Source organism: Exophiala oligosperma (assembly GCF_000835515.1).
Source record: "Exophiala oligosperma strain CBS 72588 unplaced genomic scaffold supercont1.6, whole genome shotgun sequence".
Lineage (NCBI taxonomy): Eukaryota > Fungi > Ascomycota > Eurotiomycetes > Chaetothyriales > Herpotrichiellaceae > Exophiala > Exophiala oligosperma.
The window spans coordinates 1,995,646-2,007,128 of NW_015622823.1; the positions used below are offsets into that span (position 1 = coordinate 1,995,646).

General features: G+C 52.4%; 5 protein-coding genes across 9 annotated transcripts; 2 read left to right on the forward strand and 3 right to left on the reverse strand.

Moving 5' to 3' along the window:
- The first annotated feature begins 88 nt into the window (after window positions 1–88).
- On the forward strand, window positions 89–1,729 carry PV06_07135 (uncharacterized protein). Its single transcript, XM_016408324.1, has one exon. The coding sequence runs from the start codon at window positions 215–217 to the stop codon at window positions 1,370–1,372; it is 1,158 nt and encodes a 385-aa protein (XP_016261804.1). The 5' UTR covers window positions 89–214; the 3' UTR covers window positions 1,373–1,729.
- Window positions 1,730–1,919: 190 nt separating this feature from the next.
- On the forward strand, window positions 1,920–3,602 carry PV06_07136 (uncharacterized protein). The gene has a single exon (XM_016408325.1). It carries the CDS (start codon window positions 2,524–2,526, stop codon window positions 3,316–3,318), a length of 795 nt encoding a protein of 264 aa, XP_016261805.1. The 5' UTR covers window positions 1,920–2,523; the 3' UTR covers window positions 3,319–3,602.
- Window positions 3,546–6,789, reverse strand: PV06_07137. 4 transcript variants are annotated; one of them, XM_016408326.1, is made up of 5 exons: window positions 6,315–6,789; window positions 6,183–6,255; window positions 6,052–6,117; window positions 5,832–5,977; window positions 3,546–5,733 (listed from the first exon to the last, which is right to left on the reverse strand). In XM_016408326.1, exons 1-5 carry the CDS (start codon window positions 6,323–6,325, stop codon window positions 3,912–3,914), a joined length of 2,118 nt encoding a protein of 705 aa, XP_016261806.1. In that variant the 5' UTR covers window positions 6,326–6,789; the 3' UTR covers window positions 3,546–3,911. The 4 variants fall into 4 exon arrangements, with proteins under 4 accessions (XP_016261806.1, XP_016261808.1, XP_016261809.1 ...); XM_016408328.1 differs by having other exon boundaries at window positions 5,832–6,117; XM_016408329.1 differs by having other exon boundaries at window positions 6,052–6,255.
- A 472-nt stretch (window positions 6,790–7,261) lies between these two features.
- On the reverse strand, window positions 7,262–9,431 carry PV06_07138. Of its 2 annotated transcripts, XM_016408331.1 has the most exons (3): window positions 9,407–9,431; window positions 9,256–9,348; window positions 7,262–9,205 (listed from the first exon to the last, which is right to left on the reverse strand). In XM_016408331.1, exons 2-3 carry the CDS (start codon window positions 9,302–9,304, stop codon window positions 8,481–8,483), a joined length of 774 nt encoding a protein of 257 aa, XP_016261811.1. In that variant the 5' UTR covers window positions 9,305–9,348; window positions 9,407–9,431; the 3' UTR covers window positions 7,262–8,480. The 2 variants fall into 2 exon arrangements, with proteins under 2 accessions (XP_016261811.1, XP_016261810.1); XM_016408330.1 differs by having other exon boundaries at window positions 9,256–9,431.
- A 298-nt stretch (window positions 9,432–9,729) lies between these two features.
- PV06_07139 (uncharacterized protein) lies at window positions 9,730–11,372 on the reverse strand (the record flags this gene model as incomplete). The annotated part of the gene is made up of 4 exons (XM_016408332.1): window positions 9,730–9,756; window positions 9,800–10,108; window positions 10,170–10,814; window positions 10,929–11,372. The coding sequence occupies 4 exons, from the start codon at window positions 11,370–11,372 to the stop codon at window positions 9,730–9,732; spliced, it is 1,425 nt and encodes a 474-aa protein (XP_016261812.1).
- Window positions 11,373–11,483: the final 111 nt, after the last annotated feature.

Consider the following 11,483-nt stretch of genomic DNA (forward strand, 5'->3'; position numbering starts at 1 on the left):
TTGCACGTGACACCAAATCTTGGCAGAATGGGATTGGGCGCAGCTTCTCGCCCGTAGATTTTCTCGCGATGGTCTCGTGTTGCCGTAGGAAAGTCTTGGTGAAAGGTCTTGCAATCGTTTTCCATTTACTTCTTGGCTTTATCGACCCATTCGAGTGCTTCCCCTTGAACGAAGCGCATCTTGCCTCTCCCTGCCTCGAGCTCATATAGCTCTAATGAAGAGGCTGCGGCTCCTGCGATGGAGCGGTAGTGTACTCTCACCCCGGACGAGACCCGAACCTTTGTATTCTCACCTCCGCAATTTTCAACGTTGTCAAACAACGGCCACTACGGTCTCAGGACCTGGGGACTATCTCGAAGGCACCCCTATATTCTCCGAAGATGTACTCGTAAAACTCCCTTCGCCTCCGGTCACAGCTGCGAAGACCTCCGCAAAGCTTGCTGCTCTACATGCCCGACTTGCACTCCCTACACGACTTCCCCTCGAGACTCTGGCGAGGACACTTGTGGATGATTCAGCAGATTCTTCAATACGATTCAACAATAAACCTTTTGCTGTGCTCGGCAACGATTTACTCGGATACTACACTTCAGAAAATATTTTAGCCCAGTATCCAAGGTTACCGATGGCCGTGGTATTCGCAGCCATGTATGCATACCACGGTCCGGCAACGCTGTCTTCGCTAGCTAGAGAATGGGGTGTAGAGTCTGCGGCGGAGCCTGGTGGTGAAGTTGACCCAGGCCTACTTCAGTTCAAACGACTACCTCCTGAACCCAAACCTCAGCGACCCTCACAACAGATCATCGAGGCCTACCAGGACGGAGAGAAGTTTCGCCGAACGATGAGTTCAAGGACCGTCTATGATGACCAATTTGGAGATCCCCAGGACGCGCAAGAAGTGGTACAGAAAGGCGTCACCCTCGAAAGGGCCTCGACAAACTTCGTTCGGGCAGTATTTGGCGCAGTATACCTACATGCGGGAAGGGCGGCCGCGAAACAATTCTACAATGACCATATTGCTTCTCGGCAAGTCAATATGGCGAGCCTTTTTCAGTTCAAGAACCCTACCCGGGATTTGAGCCGGCTGTGTGCCAGAGAGGGCTTCCAGGCTCCCGTAGCCAAGATCCTCAGCGAAACCGGTCGTAAGAGTCGGACACCGGTCTTCGTCGTCGGAATATATTCCGGCAGCGAGAAGCTGGGAGAAGGGGCGGGTGCGAGCCTCATCGAAGCTCGAACACGTGCAGCAGTTGCAGCAATGAAGGGGTGGTATCTGTACAGCCCGACAGAAGTTCGGTTGCCTAGTGAGATGGAAGAACCTGGGGCTAAGGCATGGACCCCGATTTTGATTGATGCCGGCGAAATCGCCAACTGAGTCGACTTCGAAATCTGTTGTAAATACCAACATTGACCAAAGCGGTGTACTTTTACCATTTGAGAACTATGCCTCGAACGGCGTGGAGCCATAGTCACAGAACTGTAATTACTAAGAGTGTGGGAAACTTCAGATGACCTCTTGAAAGGCGGACGGTGGTTGAATAATCGACTCCACGCACGTACAGTACTATCATCCTCTCACACAGATTAGTCCGTGGCACAGAGCTGGCCGCTGTGTTCATGCGATGGGAAGCCGGGACGGCTGTCTGCCTCTTCCGAATAGTTGAATGCCTAGTTTGACTTCTCGCTTGAATTCTCGTCTCCCGAATGTTCGGCACTCGATCTAGAACTCGTCTTGGAGCAAAGATACGAGTACGGAGCACGGAGTCTGCAAAATATCAAATGATCATCTGCCCTTTCGGGAACTTTGGTTGCTGTGACCGGTTTGACGGGCCGTCGGCCAATTGTACGCTACACACGTGATGACGTCGATGGTTTGCCTGCCCTGCGCCCTGGTTCCTCGTTCTCTCATCTTCCTTGCCTCTCTTTTGCACCCAAGAAACAATGACACACGTTCGTCGCTATAGTTGAAGTCGATCCTCTTGGCATCCCTCGAACAAGGAACGGTGAGAACCAGGCCGTTTGACAACTGATCGGGCGTTCCGCAGGCTGAACAATGCCGTCCTTCGAATGAGGTTCCGGGACCTTTGAGGATCGATCGACAAAAGTCTCCCGGCGACGGTCTGACCTTGCGCCACGGGATGGTTCGCACTGCCTCCACCAATCGTGTGAGCGACAGAAGATCCCTGGATGACTACTAGATCCATGTCAAGACGGGCGGCCTTGGTTCGTTTCGAATCGTATCCCCACAATATCATTGCCTGGCTGGGGCGGATGACTTCAACCTGTGACTCGCCCATCACCACCGTCCCCTCAAGACCATGAACGATGGAAAAGTGACCATTTAGCCTTGCTAGGCACTCTTGCTAGCAATCAGCCACACCTTACAGGCTTCTCTTTCCGGACATGTGGTCTTGGTTCCTATTATAAGCCTGCCTAGCCCTTGCTGGGTCACGATGACTTGACCAGTTTCCTTTTCTGCTAAACATTTTTTATACCACTCTTATAGGATACACACAGAGACTCCTCATGGCAGCTGCTGACTATTTCCAGTCTGGCGCAAGACCACCGTTCGAACAACAAAACGGCCTCTATCCTCCGCCTGGGCCACGAAGAACGAGCTCCTCACAACCTGCATTCGGGCGGGATCCTCCACCACAGGGCCACCCGAGCCCACACACCCAACCACAACATGCGCAATACGCTCCTCCACCATATCAACCGCTGAACAATGAACAAAAGGCTCAACAATCCGTGCACTTTGCGCCCACGCCTTCTCCTGGTGAACGATCCAGACCTTCCCCTCAACCTCAGCCTCAGCCTTACGCCATGAACCAGCCGAATTACCAAGTTCACCCGGCACAGCATCTCTCTACATATCCACAGAACCCTTACGTACCGTTGGAGTATCAGAATCAACAGGCCTACTATCCACCGTCGCCTTACCAACATCCTCGTCCCAACCACTCGTATACCGATTTGCACGGTGGTGGAGGATATTCATCCGACCCAGAACATCACCAGCGGCACAAGCACAAGAGTCGACCGAGGCGGGTGTCGGACAATTCGCGATCCACCAACGCCGATGCACTTCTGGGTGCGGCCGGCGGCGGTTTGATTGGCGACCTTATATTCCCAGGTCTAGGGACAATAGGAGGAGCCTTGGCCGGATGGGTGGGTGGCAAGGATTACGGCAAACATCGAAAGTGGCGAGAAGAGAAGAGAGACCGAGAACAAGAAAATTGGGAAAAGAAGTTCCGAAACCGTGACCGCGACCGGTCCAGAAGTCACAGTCATGACAGACCTCGGAGGAATCATGAATGAGGGGGCCGAGGACAATGACAGAACTTTGATGGGGGAGATTTAACGAGCACTAGACTCTTTTTTTTGGGTTTTCTTACAGTACAGTTATTATGGTGGCGGCATTCTGTTTTGTTTCCATGTACGATAGGAGGTTTTTTGTTGATGTTCCTACGCATACCCATTTCGAGACACCTCTTGACCGGTTCAAGGAATGCTCTCTTTGGATTGTAAATTATTTTGACTCATGTGTGCTATGCGATTCGAGCATGAGAACGATAATGAGAATGAGACATGATTTTCAAGCCTCGACCGTGTGTGCCTAGTGTACGATTTCGCGTTCATCTTGTGTGCTCTGACCTCAAGGTAGTGTAATCCGTACATGTTCATAAACTTGTACGACCACCTTACTACTGTAGGTACTATGCGTGCATTGAGTGAGTCTCTATCATGTCACCACAAACCTCTTTTTGCCTCGTAGACATTGCCACAAGACTCGACAGTACAAATCCGTACGATGAAAGACTTGTCATCCTCATCGTAAGTCGGTCATCGGTCGTCATGATGATGATCATCATCAAGGCTCCGTCCACTGTCTTTTTCTTCATCAATCATCGTCATCCGTCCCAACCTCTTGCTCTTTCCTTGGCGGTCAACATTTCCCACCCCACGGCGCCGTCCTTCCCTTCCTTCCCTCCCACCTCCTCGACGGCCTTGAACAGGTCGTACGTCACCTTTTCGCTCACCTCACTGTCGAACCTGTAGCCCGGGTGGGTCCGGACGAACTCCCGCAGCCACTTCGCGCCGGTCCACAGGGTCCCGTCGGCCCTCTTGCGGATCAGGTCCAGGTACCTCGCCAGTTCACACCGGGTGGTGACGTCGATGTTGACGCTGTCCAGGTAAGACTCTACCAGCGGGATGAGACCTGGGAAGTCGTCGTCGGCGGCGTCCTTTGGCTCCTCGTCACCACCACCACCACCACCACCACCACCACCACTCGCCGAGTGTTGCGTCCCGTTGATGATTTCGTCAATGGTCATCAGTCGGTATTCGTCTTCCACCGGGCCGAATTTGGGTTTCGTGTTGGCCTCGCCGTTTTTGTCGTCGGAACCGGACGCTGGTTCAGCGGCACCGACGACCCCGTTGAGCAAAGGACTGGCACGGGGACTGTTACGTCGGGGTAGAAACGGGTCCTTTCGGAACCAAAACTTTTCCTTCATGACGGCGTCCCGGGCGTGAGCCGTCTCCATGTTCTCCGTCGTCCGGGGGATGGGGATGTAAAAGTTGAGGTCGAAACTGAGAATGGCCCTGGTCACGAGCACGATGAAGATGCTGAAGGCGGCGTTTTCGAAGTCGGTGATTTGGATCTCCATGCTGCGAAACTCGACCCTCCAGCCAATGTCGGCGTCGGGAGGGGGCGGTTTGAACCGCATGTGCTGCCAGTTGGTCGACTGGATGTTTTCGAAATGGTTGCTGCCCTCGGGGTCGAGGGACTCGAGGTCCTCAGCGAAGACCACCAGGGGGTCCCGGATGAAGAGGTGGGCGAAATGAGTCGCGAGGAGGTCGTCCATGCCCCCGGCCACCAGTTTTTGTTTCAGCCGCTCGTCCACGATCAGGTCCGGGTCCATGTACTCCGGGCGGAGGCGGGGGTCCTCCTGGGCGATGTAAGTGCTGTTGCTGGCGTAGCGGGACTTGGGGATGCGCCAGCGCGAGTTGCCGTCTAGCGGTTTCTCCCCGAGTTCCTCCGGGGTGCGGTCGTCGACGGCCCTCGAGATCTGATTCCAGCGCACGTCCGTGTCCACCAGGAACCCCTTGTAGATGGGCGTCGCGGCCGTGAGGGCCAGGAGGACGGGCCCCAGAGGCGAAAGTTGGTCGTACAGTTTGCGTCCTTCGCGGATGTTCTTGGCCTGGAACGTGATCTGGAGGCAGCAGCTTCCCATCCCGAACGCCATGGCGTCCATGTAGACACAGTCGGTCTTGGCCGCCCCGTTGCGCACGTCGTCGTCCTCCGGCCACCTGTGGAGGTCGTAATTGACGGTAGGGTCGTGGAACGGGGAAGGCGTCTCCTTGTCCTTGAAGACGGGCACGTTCAGTTCGACCTTGCGGCCCCGTCGGGAGCGGATGTTGGCGGCCAGCGTCGGAAATCGGATGTGTGGGTTGGCGATCTCGTCCGGCACGAACTGTGACCGCAACGCCGGTCCAGAGGGCGGGTAGTACGGCGTGATAAAGTCATCTTTGGTGCCCAGACGGGGGAAGGTGGTCAGGGTGATGGGGTACGTGTCGGCATCCATGTGTTGCTTGGCGATGACACGGCGGTTGCGCATGTCCGATTCGACGTCGAGGAGGTCTTTGAAACCGATGCCCCACGGTTTTCCCGGGGTGGCCTCGAGCATGAACCGGCCAAACTCGGGGTGGAACGTGGGCAAGGTACCGCTTTTGCTGAAGTAGTTCCGTTTGTCAGTGGTTGGTTTGTTTGTTTGTGGATGTTGTGATGATGATGGAGGAGGAGGAGGACTCTGGGCTTTTTCGAAACTCACATGTTTCCTTCCTGGATATCGGGGACCATCGTATCATGCCGTGCCAACTCTTGGTCCTTTGCAAGGGCCTCTAAAACATCGGCTTGACATAATGAGAGCCGGACCTTTTGATGTTCATCGTCCATTGCGACGACGAGGTATTCAATCTGGGAAGTACGGGGTTAGAGAGGGATCCGGGAAAAAAATCCTCTGTCCAATCTGGACGAAAGAAAGTCAATACCTCGTCACCCCAAAGGAGAGCGTCCCGTTCTTTGCTCTTTGCCTTTCGCCATATCGTGAGTAGTTGCTAGTATTGATCCCAAGTCAGTACATTGGAGTGTTGTTCCCTCTTCCCCGGACTTTGAGCCGCACCTCGATGCCCCATTCTCGAACTTGATTTGCTGCCTTTTTGGCCCCAGGCCAGTCTAGTGGCGTCCCTAACTGTCTGTTTGATCTTTTTGTCAGGAATGACGAAGATGGTGAGAGGGTTATTTCTGAACATACAAAAGACCCATGGTTGCAAGCAGAGCAGTTTATGTCGTGTTGATAGGCCGTTAATGAAATTCCGACAAAGGGACCCGGGATTACGCGAGCTTCGGAACCGACAGCATAAGGCGCAGCGTTGAGCCTCTCTCGATATATGCAGTGTGAGAAGTCCGCGCGAGATTTCAGGGTGTGCACAGCCTTATCGTGGCATGCTCATGTCGCTCTGTGTTCTGACAATATTGCTCCGAGACTGGCGAGTCTTCTTCCCTGGGGTCATACAAAACCCAAACTAATGGAGTCGTCGAGATTCTGCCCGATGGTGACGTTTTCCCAGAAAATTTTCCCTTGCTTTTCCGAGTGCAGCAATGACCGAGTTTCGGAAAGAGAGAAGCCAGACTCAGAAAGAGGCGACGGGGAGCAGTTTCGAATGAGTACCGAAGCCAAATATGTACACAGAGAATCACCGGAATGGAATATCATAAGCAAATCTTTCTTCAAATGCGGTAACAAGGTGAAGAGACAAAAACATGCGGATACGAGGTACGGGAGGGAATTAGTCATCCAGCCTTGTGCATTTGTCGACCTGGTACTCCGTAAATCATGTCCGACCATCGCCGATCCACGTCAACCGAGCATGAACTACCTACAGTAGGTATGTGTGTACATGTTCTACATCGCTCCGAGTGATCCAATGGGTCTCGGTCTCAGTCTGAACACATGATGCCGCTGTTACCCGTCGCGACCGGCGTGGATAGAAAAAAGACCTTCAATCACATCAGACCTCGCCTGCATGCTGGTGTGGTTCGAACGTGGGGGGAGAAGAGATGGCACCAGATGGCTCTGCTCTAAACCCCGATCAAAGCCAGGCGAGTTGCTTATCGGGTTTGGACATTTACTGGACTTGTGATCATTCTTGGAGGGCTTCTCAATATTCATAATGTCCCGAGGAACATCAGAATAGTCTATTATGATTGAAGAATACCAAGCGCAGATCCTATTGTTGGTTATTTGACGTAACGACGAAATTCCAACCAACCCATTGCCGCCTCTCAAGCGACGGGCTTCAGGGCATGGTTCGTGAGCATCAGTTGTGCATTCGTCAGACCTGGTTCAGAGTCGGTCTGCAGTTTGGCCAGCAGCGAGGCTGCCTTTGAGGTCGGACACTGCACCATGATGAGTGAGGGTAGCACGCTGTTGTTAACGTCGAGGCAATAGCGCAGAGGCCCAACGTGATGCTATTCCGCACAGACTACCTTCAGAAGTCCTTTTGTCGAATTTCGGTGCTGATGTTGAATTTGACGACTGGGAGTAAACCAATCTCTTCGAATCCTCCTCCGGGGCCAAGTGGAGGTGCAGGAGAAGAAGGTATGATGTCTAACTCTACGTCTTCAGTTCAGAAGATAGAAGAGGACAACATGCACGTCCGTTTATGTAGAATGTCGCATGTCCAAAGCAAATTTCAGTCACGGAACTTTTGTGGATTTCCAGTAGGGCCAGGCCGAGATCATCCATTTCTACACGCAAACTAGTTTTAAATGCTGAAGACAACTAGCTGTTCTCGACATCGACCTTGAGACCGACGAGAAGCAGGAATAAGAGTGCTTGAGCAGGTGGGCAAGAATCTCCTAAGAACAACTGAGCAAATACAGGTGTAAAAGCTGAACAAACATCCATATGCTGGGAGAAATTCCCTGTCTGGATTTGGGGTTGTTTGGTTCGCTACTTCACACGGTGTTGGTGTGGTGTCAAAGACCAAGGTAGTTTCTGGTGTCATTTTGTTTGTTCACTCCGAGTCTAGGCCATAGGGTTTGCCTGAGCAAATGTGTCAAGAGACAACTCGATCAATTTCGACGGGGGCGGCGGGTCGAAAAGAATATCTGTGTTCATGACGGAAGCTGTTTGGCTGGACTGAGTTTGCGACTCGTTGGAGTCGAGCAAGATTGTCAGAGGCGGCATGAAGACCAAATCCACCAGAGCATAGATGCCGATCTACAATATGGCCACAGTTCCAGTCATCTTCGGTTGTTTCGCCGGCATCTTGATCTCATTTTGAGGTATTGCTTCGTGATGCATCGTCGGACTCGTCGCTGCAAGCAATCGACTAGATGATGGGGGCTTCTCTCGCCGTGGTGCCGATGGCTGTGGAGCGCAGGAAGAGACACCCTTGTGTCAAGGTTCTGCATATCAGTGACAGAGCATGCGCAGGAGCTTGTTGATGATTCTGGGCAAGAATTTCTTGACAACCTTCTCAACTTGGTCTTGTTGTCCTTGGCCACCACCGTGCTGCTGCTGTTGCTGTTGATGGTGGTACTGCTGCTGCTGATGTTGAGGCTGGTATCCATGACTTTGTTGGGCTTGTCCGCCAGGATATGATTGTTGATATCCACCCCAGTTGTTGGCATGCTGCATATCGACTGCGCCGCCAGTCAAATTGACATATATACGCCCTTCGTTGGGTTCGGTGTGGTATTGCAAGCCCAGTTCGCGACATACTTGTTCGACGCGAGGTTTGATCTTCTGCACATGGTTTGCGCTGTGGTTGCCTTTACCTACAATCACATGTAGATGATTTTCTCCATGCGACTGAGCATACCGTATTCGTTCTTCCAGTATGTCTTCGGCTTCCTCGACGAATTGCCCGTGCAAATCTATAGTATCCGCAGGCACTCTCCCCTCGGCATTGTTTTCGCGAAAGATGAAGTCAGAGGCCTGTTTATTATATTGATCCATTTTGGCGCCATGATCTTTTCCTTCTTGTGATAGTGCGTGAGCTGCGGCACCATCGCCGTTACCGTATGCTTGTTGAGACTTTGCAAAGCATTCCGACCGCTTTTGTGCCTCGCGGCGAGCCAGATCTCGCAGTCGATCGTACTCTTCCTCGGCAGCTTGGGACTGACTATGATTGAAGGCTGAATGAGCTTGTTAGCCTCTCCGCTTCATCCAAGTTGAATGGACTCACGTCTTGCGCCAACCCGGGTGGCATGCTGCGTTGACATTTCATAAGACATAGCTGCGGTTCCGACTTAGGCGTGGAGGTGTTGTGTATGGTGAGCTTGATAAGGTCAGATCTGTATCTTGGACGAAGAAGATGACTTGATGACAGTACGTACTCGTTTCCTTGAGCGAAAAGAAAGCATCCAGAATGCGACAATGAAGGGAAATAAGACGATGCATTGGGTGCCGCTTATTTAGGCGATGGGACGCAAACTCGCTAGGCTCGAGCTTCGGGGCTGTACAGGTACGATCTCGGAGATCGAAACTTGGCCGCTGCCCTGGGGAAAAAGCATTATAGGCGGTGCCAGGCCGATGAGTCAGCCTAGTGCCCCTGTACAGCTCGATACGAACACATAGTTAAAGATACTAACAGCAACTATGTACAATCCTTTATCACAAATACTTCGATTTCCGCATCCAAGGACCATCTTCATCCATCTCATTCAACACTAGGCTCCCAGAAAACCTATACAAGGAAAAACATTGGCAGCATCGTATCTCCTCTTTACCTCAGCAAATCTTTGTTCGGCGTACGGGGTCATGACTCTGCTTTGCCGCTGTTGATGATCGAAATCGGCAATGTACATCCCACAACTCACCACTTCAGCCTCGCTGAAGGCCGACGACAGCCACGATCTCAGCGTCCTCTCTTTCTCTTCTCCAACCTCTGTCCAGCCGACGAACGAGGCAACGTAATACTTCTGCGGCAATGAGCAACATTGATCCCTTTCATCTGGGGTTGCCTGGCTGATGTATACACAACCCACAGATAATCGTGTCGGGAGATCACACATTGCTGTTTTGATCCTCTTGATCAACTACCCTCAGGTCAGTCCGGATTCGCTCCAAATTCGTTTCCGCAACCTGGAAAATACATACCTCTTCGTCCTCAACGTCCGGCTGACTCAAGATACTGTCACACAGCCACCTCTCCCCATGTCCATATGGCACCAAACTATCTTGGAAAGCGAACAACTCGTCCCAGTTCGTTGCTCTGACAGGGTCATCTTGCACCAGGTTCGGTGTCAAAGACTGTGGCACGTCGGACCACGCACTCAACAACGTCTCTGCGTCCTTCAGCCCGTCACAAAACGCAATCATCTCAACCGCGAACAACAAGGTATCATCTCCGATCTCATCTCCCTCTCGACCCTGATATCTTCCTGGGAAAAACGTACATAACGCGACCTCGACGCCCCATTTTGGTGATCTCTTCTCTCTCTCAAACACAAACCTCATCAGTTCCTCATACGCCTCACCTACTCGAAAGGTCAATGTTCTATGCCACAGCCTTTTCCTCGGTACGGTGCGGCCCCAAATCCTAGTAACAATCCCGGGAAACCACTGTCCACTCCCCCTTGCTGCCCAGAAAAGATCACTGTTCTCTTCTTTACTTGCAACAACCACGTCTCCGTTGGCCGTCACAATCTCCATCTTCACGATCCACTGCTCACTGGTGATACCCCATCCACGCATGAACCAGCCTTGGCCTCCGTTGAGGGTGAAGCCACCCATACCTACACTCTGAAATTTTCGGTCAGATCATGTTTCCTTCGAACAGTGCGTACGAAAGGCTTTGGCCTTGTCATGAAAGAAAAGGGGGTGAATTATATACACGGGAGAAAAGGAAAGACACACCGGCGCGTGACCAGTTGGGAAAAATCGTCCGAGCCTGTTCAGTTCGTCCATGACCTCCTTGACCTTGACACCGGGTCCGAACTCGACGTGCCCTGAATGTGGATTGTAAAGGACCCGCCTGTGCACATTTCTCATGTCGATCAACAACCCGTCCTCCACGAGCGAGCTACAGGGGAATGAATGCCCTCCTGAGCGTACGCCGACTCTGACACCTAAGATCCTTGCACGCCTCACGGCGGCAACAACGTCCTTTGTGTTCGACGGTAGGTGAATCTCCAGGGGAAACCTTGAGGGTACATTGCTTGTTATATAACGGGTCCGGTATTGTTCGTACTCTGGTGTACTCGTATCGCGGTGGTACACCTGAGAAGTCGCTCCTGGTGCTAATCCCGAGACTGCTGGTGGTGGTGGTGGTGGCACTGCGGTACCTAGCCTAGGTTCCATGTTCTCTTTGTACCGTTATCCAAGTCGCCACGTTCTTTCTTCTTGAATCTTGTTCGAAGCTGGAAACCCCCTCGATCTGACTCCGCCAAAATCGTGATTCTCGTCTCTCAA